The sequence below is a fragment of the Vipera ursinii genome, assembly GCF_947247035.1.
Source record: "Vipera ursinii genome assembly, chromosome: Z".
NCBI classification, from domain to species: Eukaryota; Metazoa; Chordata; class Lepidosauria; order Squamata; family Viperidae; genus Vipera; species Vipera ursinii.
The window spans coordinates 107,414,969-107,439,217 of record NC_139517.1 but is presented as its reverse complement, the minus strand read 5'-3'; the positions used below and the strand labels follow the sequence as shown (position 1 = coordinate 107,439,217).

The 24,249-nt window shown below is 39.9% G+C and overlaps 1 protein-coding gene across 2 annotated transcripts in view; it reads right to left on the bottom strand.

The window, feature by feature from the left end:
• The window catches only part of CDK14 (cyclin dependent kinase 14), a 210,777-nt gene that overhangs the window by 134,449 nt on the left and 52,079 nt on the right, over positions 1–24,249 (bottom strand). Inside the window, exons 3-4 of one of the 2 annotated variants that reach the window (XM_083376252.1) lie at positions 20,042–20,090; positions 4,513–4,758 (exon numbers count right to left, since the gene is read on the bottom strand). In XM_083376252.1, the coding sequence (XP_083232378.1) occupies positions 4,513–4,758; positions 20,042–20,062 (267 nt within the window). In that variant the 5' untranslated portion in view covers positions 20,063–20,090. The remainder of the gene's footprint in view (positions 1–4,512; positions 4,759–20,041; positions 20,091–24,249) is intronic. The other variant, XM_083376251.1, reaches the window with a different exon arrangement.

Here is a 24,249-nt window from a genome sequence, read left to right as displayed (position 1 = left end):
ATTCTGTCTTTGTTTAGGATTACCTGATTCTTCATGGCAACATCAGCAACCAGATGTCATAAAGGCTTTAATCTAGCCATGCCATAAACAACATATGTAATATGAAAGAGCAAAGGCTCTTGCTCAGCAACATGTTGAGTGTCATCCAACTCCTTGTCATGATCAATTGTTTTACTGTTTATTTATTGTATTTTTTGTACAATACAGGAATGGTTTATCACTGTTCTCTCCCATAACAGGATGACTTTTCTGTTGTTATTAAAACGATAACCCACCTTGAGCAACTTCCTATATCATTGCTGCCCAATATACATTCCTGGACAGCTGGGATAACCATCGTATCTTGGGTAACCTTATAGCAACTACATACATGGAATTACCCAATTTCACCTCTGAACAAGGTAGACACATACACAGTGGACTTCACCTCATCAAGACATACACATTCCATGTCTCCGCTCTATAGGCACCACATTTCACCAGTATAAAATAATCCCTATATCCTAATAGTGACACCCCCCAAGTTATAGCAAAAGAAATAATTTCTCCAATCTAAAGAAAAACAATTAAATATAAACCAGATTTAGCACAATAAAATTAAAACCACATAAACTAATTATATGAAAAAATATATACCATATCTTTTTAGGCAACTCTAATAAGGTATAAAAAAATCCAAAAAGAATCACCCAGAATAATGTATACCATTAATCCCTGATTGAACAAACCAGTATACAATCTTTTTTTTCTTTTCAATAAGTCTTTGTCTGCAATCCATTCAGATGGTTAATAAACCTTATTACAAATTTCTTTAGCACCTTAAACAATCTCTTGTTAATCCAATAAAAGTAAATTATTCAAATTATTTTCTGGGATTCTCATTTTTATTGTTTGATTTTTAAAATCTCATCCAATGTACCTAGCAACAGATTTTTGTTCAAAATGTTTATAGTATCCTTACGTAAATTTTCCTGGGTATCTTGTTCTGATATCTTTATTTGGGAACAGACTGTTCTCTAGATGAGACAACAAATTTCCATTTCTTGAAGCAGATATCAACATAATTCTTCAAAGATGTCTTAAAACACTATTATAAATTGCTTGACTTCTAGCTCAATTTCCTCTCACAAGCTTACATTTATTTTATTGAAAAATAGTGTCAAAATCTTAATATTCAAAGTCCAAAGCTCCATTTTTAACCCCTAGAACTTTTGGTAGCCAAAACCTTTTCTTACTTTTTGCTGCTATATTTTAAGTTCTTAGGAATTGTAAATCTTCATATTTTTATATTGAAGATTAAATCCATTAATATGTCACTTCCAAAAATAGTTAGCAAGGGAAATGCACAATTTAGCGGCCACAAAGGGCTACAATATGTAGTTAGAGGGAAATAGTAAATTACTCCATCCTCCCACCACCCAAAATTGCTCTGTTGCAATCTGTTTGTGAGGAAAAGGGATGATCATAAGGAGAAACAGCTTGGGCAATATCCAGTAATTCTCTTTCATTCAGAGAAAATGGAGTTCATCTGCTTTAGTTCCCTTGTATAAGCCTGCCAATCATGAGCTCTGCTTGTCTTTAGAACTATATTCAGTCAGCCATTTTCCCCTGGAAGCATAAATAGTGTTTAGAACTTCAGTTGATAACCCAGAGAACAGAAGTTTTATCAAGTTGGCAACCAAAAGATGATCTTATCTACTTACTCTAAACTCACAAAGATTTCTGTACTGCATTTTTCTGATTTTTCAAAAGATTCAGCTATCTGATTCAAATGGCTAGATGGCCCATTTATTACAGAGCAGAAAATGGAAGCTGACAATTCTGGATTTGAATTAAAAGGGTCAACTGCTTTTCCTGAAGATGAAAAGTGGGTCCCATGTTGTAAGGTGGGTTCCATGTTTTAAGAATTAACAGTGTCTCCCATAACATAAAAAGAATGCAATTGTAATGCATTTTTCATCTCAGAAAGTCTCTGGTGTTTCAGAGAGAAGTATAGATGAATATACTTAGCAAACAAGACATTCAAGAATTCTTTTCATTAGGAGAGGGGAAATTCTCAAAATATACAATAGAAAAATTCACAAGTACAACATGAGAATTCTAAATAGTTCTTTTTTCCAATTATTTAGACCATTTATATCCCAACTTTAACATTAAGCAGTTCTTTTATTGACATTTTCAATGTTTAAAAGACGAGATGGGGGAAACAAAGATCTGACCATTTTGTTTTGGTATGAGCTGACACAAAATGTATTTATTTCAAACACCACCGAGAGGGAACAGGGTAGCTTAGCACTGTTGAAAAGTAGGTCTTAAAGCAATATTCTGAGGTAAAAACTACATCCCTCTCACTTTAGAAAATGTACTATTAGGTAAGAGAAAGACCTATTGCTAAGAAGAAGAGTGGACATACAGGATACAAATACTTGAAGAAATAAGAGCTTCATAAAAGGCTATTTCCTGATGAAAGACAGGAGCTTCATTGAAAATAATGGTGCACTCTATTTCCTCCATTTATGTGGTGTATTTCAGCAAGTCTCTGAAGTTCAGAGAGAGCAAATTTGTCCTCTTTGGATGCAAGAGTAGCATGATTCATTTATTTCAGAACAATTTTGCCTTACATATCTTTCTATCAGACTAAGAATAATTTTGTTTCCATCACCTAGCATAGTACACAATGAGCAACTGAAATTTCAAAGAACCAAAATACCAAATTCTAAGAACAAAAGCTCGGTTTACATAGTTAGTACATAAGGCATCCAACTAATTTTATTGGCAAACATACCCAACCATAAGAATATTCAATCAAATAATAAAGTAATTACAAATCCTGTACCCTGCACAGCAAGAACCAAATAATTAAAGCTAGAGAAGCTACTCTTAGTTTAATCTGTGAAATTACCTACTACTACACACATATACATCACTGAAGACATGTTGTGAATGAAAAGAATGAAGTTTTTTAATTGCTTTGTACAAACCAATAACCCTTTGAAAGAGGGGGGGCAGGCAGGCAACCTTTATTGTCATATTTTATTGTGGGCACACTGGCACACATTAAAAATGAAATTTTGTTGCTTGCTCTCACACACCCCTCCCATGGTCACCTGACCGCGTTTTAGGACGGTTTGTCAAAAACTGACTTTTATTTCTGGTTTTTGACAAAACTGGCTCATCGCAAATCATTGGTTCACTTAATGTCAGCTGCAAAAAAGGTCATAACATTGAGTTGTGACCCGATTTACAAACATCAGGACTTATGACCATGATGGGCAGTGTCCAGTATAGTTAATAGATGAGAACTATCTGCGTTTTTTAAGTTATTTAAATTTCTTAACATACAATATTTTAAAAAAAACTTTAAACTTAAAATGAAAACAAAATACAACCCCAAACTAAACATACAAACTAAGAAAGAAAAGGAAAAATAAAAAACTAGCTTAGGCTTATCAATAGTCACTTGTTTACTAATGCACCACTATAATATAATCAATACAAAATATTTAGTCAGTAATGATTCCTGATTACTTCCTGGACAAGTTCCTGTAGTTTTATTTATTTATCACATTTCTACACTACCCATCTCACCTGAGTGATTCTGGGCAGTTTTCTTAACAAAATTTTGGAAGTGGTTTGCCACTGCCTTCTTTCCTCAGGGCTGAGAAGATTTAACTGGCCCAAAGCCTAAGGAAGACAATTCGTGGTCTACCAGTTTCTAGCTTGGTGCCTTAACCACTGCACCAATATGCTTAAGTTGTGAAGTCAGGACCTCAGTTATGATTTGGGAAGGAAGGAAAAATCCTTAAAACTGTAATTACATAACAAATGGTTTAGAGTCATGAACCCTTCTTCTGTCCAAACTTTCCAATAGAAAGTTTTACACCAATTTTCAAAGTGGAATTTTTCAAAAGAAATATTTATAGCTTATCAAAACTAAATCTATATTTCCATATAGTTCAAAGATTCTACTTTTATAGCTTTGATTAATATTAATATAAGCACATAAATAATCATTGTAGATCTTTTAAATAATCTTTTATAATTGATTTTATCACATGTTTTATCCAGTTTTAGACTATACTCATTGTATTTTTATTGTCAGGTCAGTATGATTCAGTTTTCTGAAGATAGCTTGTTTTTTATATACTGCCTGTAAAACTAGCCAGACCTTGGTTGCCTATTGATTGCATCATGGATTGCTATGTCCTCTTGTGATGGTTCTGTTTAATTTTGTTCTATTTGGATGTTTGACATGTGTGGCCTTTACTATTAATATAAGATACACTTAAAACTCCTGTAGTAAAGAGTCTCCAATGATCTCGAACTATTAATTTAAAAACTACACTATTTTATTTTAATACCGGTATTTACTTGAAAAAACATTGACTTTTTAAAAATAGACATACTTTCAGAGGATCATTTGTATTAAGCAACACTGCTATTAAAATACCAAAATATCTAAAACTTGTTTGAAGAATTTAAAAGAGACAAATACAGCATGCCTGGACTCACAGAACTAGGACTGGAATGCCGTCTGATTTTAGGAGATTCCTTCTCAGATGATGAAGATTTGAAGCTAATACAGGTGTTGTTCTCTGAATGCACTCTTTTTACTTGATTATTTGGCTTTTCAAATGGGTCAAAAGTGCTTTGTGTCCTCTGAACTCTGACTTTTTTGTCTTCTGGAATTGTGTCCAAGGGTTTGATCACAGAATCCATTCCTTGGCAATTCCGTGTGGACATCTTTGTGACACATATCTAAGAAAAGGAGACAAAATAGTTATTAAATGCTTATTTAATTTGCTAAAATACTTTTATGGCAGGATAAGAAAAGCAATATACTCCTACATTCTATAATTCTATATTAAAACCACAACTGAGTCCCAAATTTCTATTGCTAAGCGAGACATTTCTTAAGTGAGTTTTGCTCAATTTTACATCCTTTCTTGCCACAGTTGTTCAGTGAATCAGTTGTTAAATTAGTAACATGGTTGTTAATTGAATCTATCTTCCCCATTGGCTTTGCTGTCAGAAGGTTATAAAAGGTAATTTTGACCATGTGACCATGTGGAGGTTGCAATGGTCATAAGTGTGAAAACGGTCATCTCAGTGCCTTTGTAACTTTAAATGGTCACTAAATGAATGGGTATGTCAAGGATTATCTGTATAAGATAATTCTGAATTAAAATGTGTATACATTAATGACTGCAGGATTAATTAGAATAAAAAAATGGTTTCCAAAGAAGTAAACATGTTGGGAAACTGGTAACTACAGGTCAAATAAAGCATTTTGACTTTTATATGCAAACTTCTCCCCAATCTTTCATTATATTAAATGAAATCAAAAGCTTAGCAAACATTTGAACTGACCTTTTAATTTTCTATAATTAAAAATTAATAAAATACTATTATCTTGAAACTTTTGAATTTTAATTAGCGCATATCACATTGAGGGGTCCTTAGTGCTGTCTGAGTTTGGTTGTTTTTTTTGCATACATTTCATTAACCTAATTAAGTAAATCATCAATGCTAGTAAGGAGTGTTGTTTGCTGTCAGTTTATATTCTGGTGTCTTGCCTGTATGGGTTGGGGTGGTCTTAGGGATTCTTTGGTTGGGCTTTTCACTAATGGCTCTTTGGCATTTTCTTGATCAGTTATTGCTTACATGAAGATGACCTTGGAGTTAATCTATACTGATCTGAGTGCTGATTACTGGCGGAGAGGTGCTGGATTCCTTATCTCTTTTGGGGCGGTTGATTGTCTCTTTTGCATAATCTATAGATGTTGTTAATGTCTATGGGTCTAATATATATATATATATATATATATATATAGAGAGAGAGAGAGAGAGAGAGAGAGAGAGAGAGGGAGGGAGGGGGAGGGAGGGAGGGAGAGGGAGGGAGGGAGGGAGAGGGAGGGAGGGAAGGAGAGGGAGGGAGGGAAGGAGAGGGAGGGAGGGAGGGAGGGAGGGAGGGAGAAGTAAATCAAACACCAGGATGAAGTAAAAACCGAGCTTTCGTTGGCCAACTGCCAACGTCGTCAGAGTAGAATTGCTGGAGAGGTGAAACCGCATTTATATTACTGGCGCTTTTGCACTCTGCTCATAGAGTGTGTCAGAGGCCTATTTGCCTCCATCAGCCATATTATCTTGAGCTGTTTCACACTCGTTCTCATGGAGTGTGGTTGTGTCTGGGTGCCACCTGTCAAGGGGGAATCATGGACCTTTTTTTTTTGGCTGCGGTCGGCACCTTCATTGTTGCACATTCCCCCATGTCAAATGTTTTTGGAGATTCCTCTCCCCCCCTTTTTGCCTGTTGTGATGTGATGCTGTTATGCAGTCATGCTGTCCTGATCCTGGCTCAAAGATACATGCTACGAGTGCTTGTGTTGTCTGCACTGTTCTTCTTCCCAGCTCCTAAGGGCTTGGTATGCAGGGAGTAAATCTATATGGCGGTTAATTGAGAACGGGTCTGAAAACCAGGCTTTTTTAAGCAATCGGCCGCCCTTGGTGTTGTCTTGGGCAATGGCCTCAGCCCCGGCCAAATCAAAGGTATGATTGTAAGTAGCCATGCGTGCCCACACCTGTGAATGCTGTTCCTGCCGTTTGACAGCAAGCTCATGTTCATGCATCCTAGTCCCCAATCATTTTGAACAGCCGGCAATGGGATGGGTGCGGTTTCTTGATGATGCGTCTGGCCTGCGGGCCGGCAGTTTGACACACCTGCTTTAGAGCATGTCCACCATATATGGTAATAAGTACCTGGCTTTTGTTTGCATTTTCAACACTTGTTTGAAGTATTTTTAAACATTTTTGCTAATCTCACTGGTGTTAAATGCCATTTGTAAAATATTTTATATAAGTTTTCTTTATATGCCACTGCTTTCATTAATTTAGCATTTCTTTCCCATAACCTTTGAAAGTATTCTACTTCTATATTATGTCCAAAGTTCTTTGCTCATGTTACCATTGTTTCTTTTACTTGTTCCTCCTCCATCTTTAAGCTTAACAGATATTTAAAGAGTTTATTAATCGGTTTTTCATCAGTTTTTAGCAGTATCTGGTTGAATTCTGTCTGTTCTTTATAAAATCCTATTGTTTTAGCATCTTTTTCATATCTCATTTGGATTTGCAAATATGGCCACCATGATAGATTAATACTGTGTTCTTGTAAATCTTGTCTATCTTTCAATTTCCTTTCATTGTCCAAAATATCTTTATAGGTCACAACTTTGTTGTAATTTATTAAATTTAGGTAAGCAAATGCTACCATTGTTGAAAGCCATCAAGGTATCTTGATAATAAATTTTTGCTTTTATTCTTTCCCATTCTAAAAGACGTGCATTTCTTATAAAGTGGTTTTGAAAGTATCTATGAATTTTATTCTTCCCATACCACAGAAAGGCATACCAATAAAGTTGGAGGTCATGCGCCACTAGGTATAATAGTTTTTTATCTGTGAGCATTAGTGTGTATGTGTCTATTGATGGCTGATTTGTTAGAGTAACAGGCTTCTAGAAATTCTCTGGAATTTTTGGATTTGGACTGGTCTAAATTTTCCCAACTGAAACTATGGTTAAATTTGTCTATATGTTGTGAAATTAAAGAATTTTCGTCATGCCAGTTGATGTTCATGGATGCATTCTGCCAGTCTTCTGCCTGTTTCTCCTACATAGTGGTTATTGCAGTTCTTACACTGTATTTTGTAGATGACTCCTGTTTTTTCTTCTGGGGTTGCTGGGTCTTTGGGTTTACTTAGGATGTCTTGAGGGGCTTTAGTACGCTTATGTGCTATGCTAATTCCATGTGGTTGTAGTAGTCTATTTGCAGTTTCTGAGATGTTCTTGATATATGGCAGTAATACTTTTTAGCGTTTGTGTTAGTTGTGCTGTATTGGGTTGAATGGTCAGGGACTTTTTGATGAAGCTGCGTGGGTAACCATTTTGTTGGAATGTGTTGTATAGATGCCATCAATAAACACATAGACATTAACAACATCTATAGATTATGCAAAAGAGACAATCAACCACCCCAAAAGAGAAAAGGATTCCAGCACCTCTCCGCCAGTAATCAGCACTCAGATCAGTATAGATTAACTCCAAGGTCACCTTCAGACCAACAATCAAGTAAGCAACACCCCAATAAAGAAACTGCCATCAGTAAACAGCCCAACCAAAGAATCCCTAAGAACACCGCCACCCACACAAGACAGGCATGACACCAGAATATAAACTGACAGCACACAGCACTCCTTACTAGCAGTGATGATGCTACCTAGTAACAGTAATGAAACGCCTGCAAGAAAAAAACCAAGCTCAGAGAGTACCAAGGACTCCTCAATGTTATATGTGCTAATTAGAATTCGGAAACTTTCAGATAATAGTATTTTATTAACTTTTAATTGTAGAAAACTAAAGGGTCAATTCAGATATTTGCTAAGCTTGTGATTTAATTTAATATAATGAAAAATTGGGGAGAAGTATATAAGTTTGCATACAAAAGTTAAAAAGGTATATTAAGTACACAGAGATATTTTGCATGTCTTAAAACTGGATTGGAGGGCAGATGATTTGGTATTCTTTGACAAATAGAAATAATTTTAAAATATTTTTGGCAGGTCATCAAAAACAGCATAAATAAAATTTATTCTGCTAGAAGTACACTGTATAAATTGTCTATCAGAAAAATTATAAATAAAGCAATATATTATCATTTTATGGAATTCCTAAATTAGTTAGGCTTCTAAACCAAAAGTTCGGCAAAAATTGGTAATTACAATTGGGCCATAGAATCACTAAATGTTGGACATGACTGAATGGATAACCTCAACATCATTTAAAAGTAATACAATATTAAAATCCCATCAAGATTTGTAAGAAGCAGTAGCAATACCGAATACATAAATTTTCATCTTAACGTGGAAAATATCAATAAATATTAGACAAAAGCTCTTTTGACTTCCTCCATAATTTTTAAAAGTTGGGAGTGGTCCCAAGGAAAAATGTTTAAGAAACACTGCCTTAGGAGATGTTCTCAACTTCAAAACCTTTACTAGTAATATATGATTTTTTCACAACATTTTGGTCATTACCAAGATGGAAAGTTGTAGAAATTGATGCAGTAACTACAGAAATAGGACAAGCAACAGAAGAAGAATCTATAAAGGTTCTATGCCAGCAAATATGAAGAATGACACATAGGCCAACAAAATGGAAGAGGTTAATCTACATACCAACACTTTAAAAACCAGACTTAATAGAGTGCCCTTAACTTCACAGGCTAGTAAATAATTCTTAGCCTCATGCTACAAGGGGAGATGCCAAGTGTTCAGAAAATATTATTGCTGATACATACTGAATAACTAAAAAAGCTAACTGAAAATGCCCAAGTATGTCAAAAAGAAATCAATATATGTTTCATATATTTCATAAACTAAAAAAAGCCTTCATTGTGTCAATCAACTGTGAAAAATGGGAATCTCAGAACATCTCATTGTCCTCATGTGAAATCTATATCACACATCAGGAAACCAAGTCTGGGAAGAACATGGGTGAAAATTACTGGTTCCAGGTTAGCAAAGGAGTGAGACAAAGCTTTTTTTACATCCATATACTCTGAATTTATCTTGAAGGAAATTGGATTGGAAAAAGATGAACATAGCTTTAAATTTAGCGAAAGAAATATTAATAGCTTGCACTATGCAAATGACATTACCTTTATAGCTGAAAATGCAGCAGATTTGCAACCCTCAGTTCTCAAACAATATAGTGAAAAATGGGACTAAATTTAAATATAAAGAACAACAAACTAATGACTAAAGAAGAACAACCAGCTTTATAACTGGCAATGAAGATATCAAAATGGTGGATAGCGTCTGCCCTTTAGGATCAACCAGCAAAGGAATAGAAATACATCAGACTAGCACTTGGTAAAGCAGCAATAAAGGACTTGGAAAAGATATTCAAATGCTATGATGTGTCGATACCTACAAAGATCAGAATAAAGCAAGCCATATAATTTTTTATGACATTCTAAGGAAGTGGAAGTTGGACAAGATAAGAAAAGTACTGACATTTTTGAACTTTCATGTTGAAAATACCATGGATGGGCAAGAAAACAAACTGATGGATCATCGAACAAATCAACCTAGAATTCTCCCTCAAGGTAGAAATGACCAGACTCAAATTATCCCTCTTTGGACAAATTATGCAAAGACCTATGTCTCTAGAGAAGGCTCTAATGCTGTGGAAAGGTAGAAAGAAATAAAAAGAAAAGGACAACCAGCAGTAAAATGGATAGATTCATTGCCACTGTAACTGAAAGAAGAAAGATTGGAGAAAAATACATCTATGTTGTTCCTAGGAATAAAAAACTTGATGATACATAATCAAACAAACAAACAAAAATTAAGACTTTTATTCAATTGCCAATGATAAGAGAGTATTAAAACATGTTTTTTATTCATTTTCATTGGACACCTCAGAAGATGGATATGAAAGATTGGGTTTCAATCTCTTTACATTGGGAGTGTTATATTTAGGACAAGATACTGGCTTATACATTTTGAGCTTAACAGCACATTTTGGTTTAATATTCCTAAGATTATTATAGGTATAGGGCAGGGGTCAGCAACCTGAAACAGCAAAAGAGCCACTTGGAACCGGTTCCGTCACACACACACAAAAGTGGGAGCCGCAAAAAACAGAGCCTCGGTGGAGCAGTGGGCTAATGCCTCCTTAAGTAACACCAGCTGCCTGTAATTAGTGCAGGTTCGCATCCCACCAGGCTCAAGGTTGACTCAGCCTTCCATCCTTCCGAGGTAGGTAAAATGAGGACCCAGATTGTTGGGGGCAATTAAGCTGACTTAGTAATAATGCCGCTTGGGGGGGGAAAGCCCTAATAAGCAGGCATATACATAGAATGAAGGCTACTGCTAAGCTTGTAAGCCGCCCTGAGTCTTCGGAGAAGGGCGGGATATAAATGGAATTGAAATAAAAATAAAAATAAAAAATAAAATTAAAAAAATGCTCAGAACGCAAAATGTGCACCAGCCCTGCCCCCGTCCACCTCTAGTGTGGACGGCTCTGCCGTCCTGACTTTTCCTCCCTTAGAAAAAACTGCTCTCCCCCCGCCCTGTGCTCTCTCTCTCTGGGACTTTTTTCTTTCCACCTTTTGTGAAGCTTCGGGATCAGCTCCTGCCCTGGATCGCTTGCAATGTGCCAATCCTCGGCAGCCCTGACGCCCACGCTGCATCCTGAGCCGCGCGCACCTGTCACTGCCCGGTGCCTCCAGCTTACTGGGGGAGGTGGGGACTCGCAGGCCGAGACAACCGTGGAGGGCTGCGCAAAGACGAGAAAGGAAACATTTTTTCAGAAGATCCCACCCGGCCCCACCTCAGAGGCATCGGGCCCGTCCCCGGCCAAAGGAAGCCTTGCGAGCGTCTCTCGCAGCGTGGATCCCCCAAGCTGGGAGACACCTGCGTGGCAGCGGCGGCGGGTCTCCCTAGTGACGGGTGCTGGGTTGCAGCGCTGCCTTCAGCCCGGGCACCGCCGAAGCCACCCGAGCACCCTGCCCCTCCCCCCGGGGCCTCCAAACCTGCGCCGCCCCGAAAGAAACACGGACGAAGGCAGCAGGTCTCGAAACCTCCTCCGCCCCATTTGCAGGGCTGCCGGCTTCGTGCATGTTTGAGGAAGCCGGCAGAACTCCAAACGGACAGCGGCGGTTTGGAGAGCTGCGCGCACAGCTCTCCAAACCTCCTCCGCCCCGTTTGCCTGGCTGCCAGCCTCGTCCATGTTTGAGGAAGCCAGCAGATCTCCAAACAGGTGGCAGCAAACAGGCCGGAGCAGATTTCCAAACGGGCCGCCGCCCGTTTGGAAATCTGCTGGCTTCCTCAAACATGGACAAAGCCGGCAGCCCTGCAAACGGGGTGGAGGAAGTTTGGAGAGCTGCGCGCACAGCTCTCCAAACTGCCGCCACCCCGTTTGGAGAGCTGCTGCCTTCGTTCGCATTTCTTTTGGCCCCGAAAGGCACTAGCTCTCCAAACCTCCACCGCCCCATTCCCTCAATGGGACTTTTTCCCAGAACAGCGGAGGAGGACTGGGAGCCGCATGAGACGGCTTGAAGAGCTGCATGCGGCTCCGGAGCCGCGGGTTGCCGACCTGTGGTATAGGGAATATAAATTATGAACAAAGATGCAAATGCTTTAGCTACCAATGTCATGTAATTTTGATTATTTGGCTTTCTGGTAAGTTTCTGTTTGGTTTTGGTGATCTAACTGAATTTTTAAAAAACCTAGATGCAATTATTCACCTTAGTTAACAAAGGTCTTGATATACTGTAAGCTACAACATCTAGGACTTCTGCCAACTGGCCTTCAACAAAAACAGCTTTTTAAAGCAGGCATCTGCTATCCAGGAATCTTGAAATCTACTGACATTACCTGAGTCATTGTTGCTATACTTTAGTCAAACACAGGCAGTGAATAACATGAGCAGGAGGAGGGAAAACTTTCTGTGCACTATCAATTTTCTGATCTGCAGGAGGTCTAAAAAGCATTACATTTTCATTGTAGAAAACACACAAGGCACAAACTGTACAATCTGCTTTCCAACACAGTTTTCAGTTGAATTTCAGTTGCATAAATGAACATTCCATCCTCACAAACACTGATGGAACCATTGGCTGAAAACCTATATATACTTAAAACCAGTGCTTTTTTTCTAAAAAAAAAAAGTGCCAGAACTCTCATCTTGGCTGGCGCAGGAGGTGGTGGGGGTGGCGCTGTTGCAGCGGGCTGCCCCCCAGGGGCTGGAACCAACGCACCTGGTGCTATGGAAGCAGTGGGGCCTGCTCTATATGGTGGGGCTGTGCAAGCTACATTAATTGAACACATGGCACACATCACAAATCAGATTCCTCTTTAATGCCCTATTCTTTTGCATAACCGTAGGACTTTCAGAAACGCAATTACGTTCTTATGCTTCCAAAGCATTCTTTCTTATCTTCCTAGTACACTGATCACCATAAAAATACTCAAGGTCTCTTGGCATAAGAATAAGTATGGTATTTAAGGAACGCAATAGAAAGCATTCAAAATGCACAATGTATTTAAATTTCATTTTGTTTGAGGCAACTTCTTATAAAAGAATTGCCATTAATTTGTTTTAATAAAATAATTTTTATCAATTTTTCACTTGATTTCAAATTAAATGAATTATATTGGTTGACAATGAGATTTTTTTAATACAATTGCCAAATGCAATAAACTAGTTTTAGGTATATATGTGCACTAATTATTTCAACACCAATACATTTTAACAACATATTCTAAATGTAAATGAATGCAAATGCAAATTATACAATATTTTTGTGCAAAAATAAAACAAAGTAAGAGATTTAAGAGCAGTTATCATTAGTTATCCTTAGATAAAAAATAATTCCATCATCCAAAACTTTGTTATACTGTATTTAACGAACAGATGCTTTGGGATTAAAAAAAAAAGACTGACTACATTTGATTGTGTATCACCATGGCATTAAAACAAAATTTGAACAGTGTATGAAAAATAAAGGTTCCCTAAACGTCTGCTGGCTATATCCATACATTTTCCTTGTTAGCACTCTATTGCCTTCTTTTTTTAAAAAAAATTTCAACTTCCCAGCTTAAAAAAGGCAAGGCGTCCCGCACCAGGAGCTGAAAGTTTGTTTAAGCAGGTTGCTAGTCAACCTGTTCACACTTCAGCCCTTCTTACCCTCCTAGTTTTGAATTAGCCCATGCAGAAGATGTTTCCTTCGATTTGAGCCATCTGAAGGCCTGTTGCTGCAATGCATTCTGCTGCTCTGCAATCTGGCTGCCTCGTTGGTGTGCTGCTGAGGAGAATTTGGCTCTCCAGAACAGTTTCATTCAACTTGTGTGTGTGTGTGTGTGTGTGTGTGTGTGTGTGTGTGTGTGTGTGTAAAAAAAGGTGCCAGAACGCCATTCTGAGCGTTCTATGGGAAAAAAAGCCCTGCTTAAAACACAAAATACAAATACTTCTTGTTGACGTTTCTGTAAATGAAATTTATTTCTGGAAGGCCTCATTTCCAAATGTCAAGAAGGAGGAAAATATTAGTTTTATCATTTCGAGAGCCTTATGGCAAAAGATTTCATTAACTTTATATATTCAGCTTTCACAGAATGTGTGAGGGCACACCCTTCCCAAGTTATTTCCAGTATTAAGCAAGTCTGTTTCCTATTTTCTAAAAGAAATACTATTAATAAGTTTAGTCTTGCCTCAAGAGACTCCATTTCTCAGAACCAATTTTGAAACATGATCCAAAATTAAAAGGGGGGAAAGGTCCTGAAAACTGTGGCTCGCTTAAAATTACATCACATTTTGGAAAACATTGTAGCCAGATGAGGTAAATCTTATTTGTATCTAAAATAACCCTTGACAACCGGAATAATGTTGCTGTAAAAAACATTTGGATCTATTTTGATTCCTCAAAAATATTATTTGTTTCTACTCTATGATATTTCAAATATTAATTTTAATCACAATATTAAATATAGGTGGAATGTGCTGCCCTAATAAAACAAAAAAATGTTTGAGATTCAGAACCTAATTTTTAGTAATGCAAGAACAGGAAATTGCTCTTTCAACTTGTTTCTGAGCGTAGGCTATTCAATATTCTTAGGCTTCATGATGTGTGGTATAGCAATTAATATGTTGAATTAGAACCAGATTTAGCAAAGTAGTAGTCCATCTCAATGAGCGAGACTGGACCAGCCTCCCTGTCAGCCCAACCAATCTCATAGGACTGTTGTTAGGTAAATCTGGAAGAGGGGGGTATTTTAGATTCTTGGTTGCCTGGAGGAAAATAATAGGATATAAATATTACAAATAAATATAAAAATATTTTGAAGAAATAATCTGAGATGAAAATATTCACATCCATTTTTTTACGTTCAATCTCAGCCTTTATAGTAACCCTTTCCATATGAAATAAAGACAGATCAATACCACTCTAAGACGTTTAATAAGTTCTGAGTCACTTTAATATTGTATTTCATATCATTTTGTTATAATAATAATAACAGCTTATTTTATAAAACAAAATAGCATATACATAGCAAAAGTAATTATTCCACTACAAATTAATGAGATTAATTTTCCATACAGAAAATTAAGTTTTTGTTTCAATGAAATTATAAAATTTTGGCCAGCTAGGAGAAAAGAAGGATGCTTTTGTCATTTTCATTTAAGAAAATATGAGCAATTTTAATAATATTAATATGTTTTCATTGTTGCTTTTATTACATGCTACCCAGAATCACCTATATGGGAGACTATATAAATGTGACAGCTAAGTAGCCAAGTAGACAGGAGGTAGGTAGATAGGTAGAGATGATATAGACAGACAGACAAACAGTGAGAATGATTGACAGACACATTTGTAATAAACGTCACAAGGACCTAACTTTGCTTTTCTGTAAGCATAGCTGTTAAAAAATTTTATTTTTTTAATTTTAATTCCATTTATATCCCGCCCTTCTCCGAAGACTCAGGGCGGCTTACAAGCTTAGTAGTATGGTGAGAATTGATATACCATGGGAGACTCTAGTTTCAATACGATTTGTCACATAGTATGCTTAGGATAAAGAAATGAACAATTTTTTACCTGCCATTTCAAACAGACAATATATTATTATATAATTAAACTTACATATAAATTGCTCATGCTATTCCTACTGAAAGTATTATCCACTGACTTCACAAATCCCTCAGATTCAAACTTTCTCCATACTTAACATTCTAAATTTGAACTTTCAAAGAAAGAATAAAAATATTAATAGCTTTGTGATTTTTTTTTGCTACTGTTGTGACTCAGGGCCAGCCTGTGGGTCCGACAGCCGGCTCCGATGTATCGGATGACTCAGATGAGGGGGAGGGAAACGAACCGGCTGATGATGGTTCGGAGGCTTTGCAGAGCCCTCAGCCGGGGACCTCTTCTCAGCTGCGTGAGCCCGAGAGTGCGGAGGAAGATGATCCACAGCTGGCCCTGTTCAAGGACGCCCGACGCAGGAGGCAGTCGAGCAGGAACAAACAAAGAAAGGCTGTGGGACTCCTTGGGAGGAGGCACAGGGAGACCACGCCCTGAGCTCTCTATAAAAGGAGTGTTTGGGGAGGGGCTGGTTGCTGAAAGCAACTTTTCCGCTTGAGAAGACAAGCTCTAGTGTTTTTGTTAACTGCGTAATTAAATCTTGGCAGATGCCTTTTAGCCTTGGACGCTCTCCAGTCTCTTCTTTCTGAATAGGGGTTTGCCTTACTACAAGGCCAGAAGAGGGCTGGTTCAGAACAGCTACAATCCATTTGCCACTCTATTCGAAACAATATGCAATTTATATAATACACGTTCCAATTAATGAGATTTAATTTTAATTTTAAACATATGTGACTTGACATTTTTGAATATTAACTATAGTTAATATTCGTTAAATATTCCACTAAGATCTAATATGCTGCTAATATTCCCATGCATCCATTTCTAATGTTTTAGAACATCAAAATAAAGCTTACCCACAGGTAACAAACCAAACATTTCTGTTGACCTCACATCATTTGGCATTTCCTTCAAGGATCATTTCAGTGCAGTACTGAAATTCACATTAAGGAAAGCCTCTAATTTACTGAAGCTATTTATTCCATATAGATGACACAGACTTGTTTGCAGTGATGAAAAAGTGACTGGTCACATCTTTCATCCATTTGTCTCAGAGGACACTCAACCAAGCATGTATGAACAAAATTATCTATAGTACCTTTTCTCCACTCCAATAAAACATACTATGAGAGAAAGACATAACCAAGATGCCCAGTTCTTTAAACATTCCCATCATTTTCACCAAGAAAAAGAGATTTCTTCCTGTAATCCCCAAGGAATCTCAAGACAGAACACAATCTCTTGGGTCATTTTGAACTAGGTACAATATTCATCTTCCTTGATTTTAAGAATATAAAAAAACCAGAAAGAAAACCATACATGCACACAGCATGAAATAGCACTTATGTAGCAAATGATAACCAGGGATCAGTTTTGCTAATATAACTCACATTCAATTTATCCTGTTTTATAAACAAGCATAGCCTTACCATTTTGGTGGCAGAATGGTTCCTGTTAGATTCATCTGTAACTCCTTAACATTCCTCTAAGAACATTTCTAATTGCAATCAGGACAGACTCATTCATAGCAACTGAATTCACATCTTTCTGCACTAGCAAGCTGAAATGGTACGGCTGAACTACGACTAAGAGAGGGGGAAATTATAAGCAGAAAAACAAAGAAATCCCTAAAGGTAGAATGTTCTCACCAGAACTGCAATGAAGAAGATATCAACAATCATCAGGGAAAGAAATTCACCTGTCTAAATTTCATTCCCAGGACATGGATATAGGAAAGTAGGTTTTGGGTTCTCCTTTTTCACATAAATTGTGATGGACTTGCCTGTGGAGTTCCCAGGAAGACATTCTATTCAGGCTCTGCAGCAGCACTGCAGCCAATACACATGCTGTTGATGGTGTAAAGCTCTGTGAATATTTTTCGCTTAAGAATATTTAATTTACTACACAGAAATCTTTTAATGGAAGAATAAGCTGCAAATGAAGTATGCACTATCATCATTCTTATAAGATGCTGGAGGAATACATTAAGATTATAACTAACTATAGTCAGTTTGACTGTTTCCCTTGTATTAAACAGAATGAAAGCCTGTAAGTCACAGAGCAAAGGAAAAGCATGGCATTTTAGCATACAGTTATATTTAAAAGATGGGAAATTATCATCTGGTACAAAACCACTAAATGAAGAAAATTTTTGAAGTTTCTCTCTCATTAGCTGGAAGGGGCCACACAAGTGATCATATAATAAATGTAATATAATACTCTTCTTATCATGTAATAAAATTTAGGACTAGTATACAATATATTTTATTACATATAGTAGCAATTTCTTAAAAGTAAAACATATGTTTTATGGAGCTTCAAGTTGTCACCAAAAATGAACACTATATTAATTATCCATGAATTTAATTTCCTTTTATGATGCATTTAACTCATTCTATTATTGGTAGCTTAGATGCACAGAAGTTTCTCTTTTACTTATCACAGATTTCTAAGCAGCACTGCTTTTGGTCAAATAGCAAAGATTCTAAAAAGGTTAATAAGATCCAAGAAGCAGGACTACTCAAAGTCAAGAGCACTGAAAATAATTAACTTAGTAAAATATGGGTATATTGGTTAAATGTACCCAAACACACATTTTTACTTGAAATACTAGACTTGCAAACTGCCAAGAACTATTTTAGTGATCTTTAATCTGTTCATTGGTGTGGTTTGGTCTAAAAAAGAATGCACCAGGGTAAGTGCTAAGGAACCTTGCTAGAACTGGAAACAGATAGAAATTACAAATCCAAACAATGAAAGAAATCAAGAATCCTGAATATGTCTTGGATTTGATTTGAAGTTACCACAGAATATGCAAACCCTCTAAATCACATGGCTATCCATATGGTTGGCCTAATACAGGCATGTCAAACTCGTGATGTCACATGACGTGTCGCGACATATCGCAACTTTCCCATTGCCGGCAATGGGGTGGGCACGGTTTCGGCATGACGCATCTAGCCCGCAGGCCGGCAGTTTGACATGCCTGGCCTAATATATCAACTAGAATCTCAATCCATTGAACTTAATAAAATGGCTAGGGAGTCTTACTTAAGATTAAAAACCCTCTTGTATTATAACGTCTAAAGATACTGCTACAGTTTGGCAGGATTTGATGCAAATTTTGGAATTTGCAGACCATCTGGAAAAGCAACAGGTTGGAAGAAACTGCTCAAGACAATTGTGAAGCACTCATATACAGTATCAGTGGCCATCTAACAGAACCACTGCTCTTCAGGCAACTGATCATGTTTTGTATTCATTTTGGCTTAATAAAAACAGTGAACACTTGAAATTGTTATCTTAGCTACTGTTATCTATTCATGGCAGTTTTAGAAACACACTGCCGGTAGTATACTGTTCACAGATTACTTGAGAAGAAATCAAGAAAACCAGCTATTGCAAGACAGCCATAAAGGTAAAGGTAAAGGTTCCCCCGCACATGCGTGCTAGTCATTTCCAACTCTAGGGGCCGGTGCTCATCTCCGTTTGAAAGCCGAAGAGCCAGCATTTGTCTGAGGACATCTCCGTGGTCATGCGGCCAGCATGACTAGACGCCAAAGGCACATGGAACGCTGTTACCTTCCCACTGTAGTGGTCCCTATTTTTCTACTTGCATTTTTACGTGCTTTTGAACTGCTAGGTTGGCAGAAGCTGGGACAAGTAACAGGTGCTCACTCTGCTACGCGGCACTCGGGATTCCACCCACCAAACTGCCGATCTTCTGATCGACAAGCTCAGCGTCCTAACCCACTGAGCCACCGCGTCCCTCAGCCATGTGAAGCTACAAAAATAGATTTGTCCAGCAAGGACTATAAACAATCAAGAAGTAATAGCAAATACATGTACTTTATAAGACAAAAAATTAATATATTTTATGTGTGCACAAAAGTGCGTTCATCATTTTGTACATACTATATTTTGCATATGCCCAAACCTTAAAAACTTGTAACTTTTATATATACTCTGAGATTTGGCTCTTTTTGGCAACAAAATTACTCCACAAATGAACGTTTACATTGCTTGCATGGTTAAAATCCTTTTAAAAATATTGTCATAAAAAAATAGTAGTTTAGACCAGTGGGTAACCTGTGGTCCATGAACCCCTGGGGGATCCTTGATGTCACCACAGGAGATCCATGAAGCCTTGAAGAAATGCTATTATTTAAATCTTGAGTTAAGTCTTGGGGTCCATGGCCACAAAGGGTATTAAAGGGGGGTCCATAGTGAAGAAAAAGTTGAGAGCCACTGATTTAGTCTATATAATTTTCATTTCTAAATGTATACATAAATTTGCTACATTCAAAACTCATGTTCCTGATCTTTATTTTTCAATCTGTACCTGGTTTTCTGCTGATTTCATTCAGAGTCCTCAGAGTTCACCATTTTAACTGTTGAACAGATAAAAAAGCTAAATACAAATGAATGGTAATAACACAATAAAAAGATTTATACCATAAGCCACCAATGTAGGTTGAATTCATTAGTGACTTTTCTCAATTTCATACTTTTCTCCTAAAACATACATCAACGTTTTAAACACCAGCCACTGCCTAACCTTTTTAAAATTGTAGATCAAAACTTTTGATGCATCACTGCAAAAGACTTCTAATTGCAAGATTAGGATTATTCTTTTGATAAATAAAGCGTTTTCACAGGGTAACCATTTTCACTGCAAAATGTCATTTGTTTTTTGGGGGGGCTAAAAATGTTCAGGAGTTTAAAGTCAAATTAATATCAAGGTGCAAAATGACATTTAAGGAATTAGCTTTTGTGTAAACTAATTGTAATATAATATTTAAAAGTTATTCAGATTTATAAACTAAGCAATGCTAATAACTCTACAAAGTAGGTCAGTACGTTCTTTACCCCAAAAGCAAGTGCCTAAGAAAATAGAAATAGACTTTGCTGGTTGACACAGTTCCTTTAATCATTTGTATTTCATTTTAACATACAAATAAAAAGTAATAATAAAATATTAAATGCAATCTATGCAAGCAGGTAGGGAGGACTAGCTTAGAATTCCCTTCATCATGCCATTGTTATGATTTGTCACACAGCCAGATGTTCAGAGTGGATTTGGCATTTTTTTCTGCCTATCGAGTTCTTCCCAAGGACCTGGGATATTTATTTATTTATTTATTTATTAGTTTTTATAAACCGCCCTTCTCCCGAGGGACTCGGGGCGGTGTACAGAGGAAGGGAAGGTATACAGACCGAACAATAAAATAATAAGAAACACTAATGCACACAAACTGGGACCCCAATTAACGCTATCATGCCAGGCCAGCCTGCTGGAACAAAAAAGTTTTTAAGTCGCGACGGAAGGTACGGAGGTCAGGGGCCATCCGGATTTCGGTAGGTAAGGTGTTCCAGAGGGCTGGCGCACCCACTGAGAATGCCCTCCCCCTGGGGGCCACCAGCCGACATTCCTTGAGCGGTGGCACCCTGAGGAGGCCCTCTCTGTGGGAGCGCACAGGACGGTGGGGTGCTGACATCGGCAGAAGGTGCTCCCGTAGGTAGTCCGGACCCATGCCATGTAGGGCTTTGAATGTCATTGTTAGCACCTTGAACTTCACACGGAAGGCAACCGGAAGCCAGTGCAGCGCGCGGAGGAGAGGTGTGATATGGGAGTATCGGGAGGCTCCCAAGAGTGTCCGTGCCGCCGCACTTTGCACCAGTTGAAGCTTCCGAGTGGATCTCAAGGGCAGCCCCATGTAGAGAGCGTTACAATAGTCTAGGCGAGATGTCACAAGGGCATGGGTGACTGTACGTAAGGAATCCAGGTCTAGATAAGGCCGTAGTTGGCGAACTAGTCGAACCCGGGAGAAGGCCCCCTTGGTCACAGCTCCAATGTGGTCTTCCAGGGAGAGCTGCGAGTCTAGGAGGACACCCAGGTTGCGGGCCCTATCAGCCGGGGGAAGTAACTTGTCCCCAATGTTAAGCAGTGGGACGTTCTGACTCTCCTGGCTTGCCGGTACGTACAGCCATTCAGTCTTGTCCGGGTTCAGTTGAAGCCTGTTTCTCCCCATCCATTCCCGGACCGCTTTCAGGCAGCGGGACATCACGTCTAGGGCATCACTGATATTGTTAGGAGTTGAGATAAAAAGCTGGGTGTCATCAGCATACTGATGGTACCCTACTCCAAAACTGCGAATGATCTCACCCAGCGGTTTCATGTAGATGTTGAACAGGAGAGGCGAGAGGACCGACCCCTGAGGGACTCCGCAAGCGAGAGGCCTCGGGGTCGACCTCTGTCCCCCTGTCAGCACCGACTGCGAGCGACCCTGGAGAAAGGAGGAGAACCAACGTAGAACCGTGCCTCCCACTCCCAGTCCCCTGAGGCGTCGCAGCAAGATACCATGGTCGATGGTATCGAAAGCCGCCGAGAGGTCTAATAAGACTAGGACAGAGGAATGGCCCCTGTCCCGGGCTCTCCAGAGATCATTCATCAGAGCGACCAATGCCGTCTCCGTGCTGTAGCCCGGCCTGAAACCCGATTGGTACGGGTCTAGATAAACCGCTTCATCCAGGATCTGAGGAAGTTGGTGCGCCACCACGCTCTCAACAACCTTCGCAAGGAAGCGAAGATTGGAGACTGGACGAAAGTTATTCAAAGAGGATGGGTCCAAGGTGGGCTTCTTGAGGAGAGGTCTCACCACCGCCTCCTTCAAGGCGGTGGGGAAGTGACCCTCACTCAGAGAAGCAGAGATGACCGCTAGGAACCAGCCTCGTGTCGCCTCTCGAGCTGTATAGGCCAGCCAGGAAGGGCACGGGTCCAGTAAGCATGTAGAGGAGCTCAACCTTCTCATAATCCTGTCCACTTCCTTAGGAGTTACAGGATCAAATTCTTCCCAGATGACGTCGACAAGACTGTCCATGTCTTGTTCTTCCATCTCAGCCCAGTTGGAGTCCAGACCAGTTCGAATCCGAGCGATTTTATCCAGCAGATATTGACCAAATTCCTCGGCTCGACCCTGCAAGGGTTCCTCCCTCACCTCTTGGTTTAATAGGGAGCGAGTCACCCTGAACAAGGCAGCCGGGCGATTATCTGCGGACGCGATGAGGGTGGAAAAGTAGTTGGATTTTGCCACCCTTATCGCAGCGAGATAAGACCTGGTGAGGGTTCTTAGTCGCAATCGGTCGGGTTCGGATCGACTGGACCTCCAACGGCTCTCTAGGCCCCGTCTCCGACGCTTCATCTCCCGGAGCTCCTCGGTGAACCATGGGGCTCGCTGGGATCTGCGCCGGGTCAGAGGCCGCAAGGGTACAACTCGGTCCAGAGCCTCCGTGGCTGCCTTTTCCCAGGCTTCCACTAAGGCTTCTGCCGAGCTGTGAGCAGGGGGTGCATGCGAGTCCCTAAGCGCTGCCTGGAACTTATCAGGGTCCATTAGGCGCCTAGGGCGGTACCATCTGACTGGCACCGTGCACCCACGGTGGGGGGTGGCAAGGGGGAAGTCTAGCCGCAGGAGGTGGTGATCGGTCCATGACAGGGGCGTAATAGTTGTGGCACCCCCACCGACATCATCACGCCACCGTCCAGACAAGAACACCAAGTCTGGGTTGTGGCCTCTATCATGAGTCGGCCCAGAAATTATTTGCAGCAGGTCCATGGCCGTCATGGAAGCCATGAACTCCCGAGCCAGTTCGGACGATCCTCCCAGGGACGGTAGATTAAAGTCGCCCAAGACCATGAGTCTTGGGAATTCAACCACCAACCCTGAGAGGACATCGAGTAGCTCGGGTAGGGCCGCCGCTGCACGATTAGGTGGTAGGTACGCCAGCAGCAGACCCAACTGCGCCCCTGGGCCGAATCTCAGTAGGAGAGACTCACACCCGACCATCTGAGGGACGGTGGTCTCTCGCGGGCTAAGGGATTCCCTGATGATAACTGCCACTCCCCCGCCCCTCCCATGAGCCCGGGGCTGGTGCAGTACCTGGAAACCTGGCGGGCAGAGGTCTACCAGAGGAACACCCCCCTCTGGGCCCAGCCAGGTTTCCGTGATGCAGGCCAGGTCCGCATGCTCACTCTCCACTAGGTCACGAATGAGGTGAGCTTTGTTAGCTGCGGACCTTGCATTCAGGTAGACCAGCCTTAGCATGGGAGGGTGCGCACCTTTGCTCCCGGGTCCTCCGGGGGAGAACAGAGGGTCGGAGCGTCTCACCGCCTGTACAGAGCGGAGATGACACTCCCGGTGACGATACGGCCCTCTGTCTGTGCACCTTCTGCCATTCCCCACCATCCTAGGGATGGGACGTTTGTCAGTACGCCACTGGGTGTTATCGGCGACTGGTCCTCGTTGTACGCCGTCGCGAACGGCCGTGGGCCTGGCATGCGTTATGGTGGCTGGAAGGCGTGCCTTTCCCGCACAACCATAGTCTCCTCCCTCCCCCCTCCCTAACCCCACAAAAAACTTAACTAAGAACTTAATCAGGGGCCTCTTGTTGGGCTTATGCTGGAGGCCCCTGACCCTGCCTGGCCATCTCTCAGAGGCCCAGTGGTTGGGTCCGTCATCAAGATTGGATGTGATGCAGGCGGGTCGCACCCAG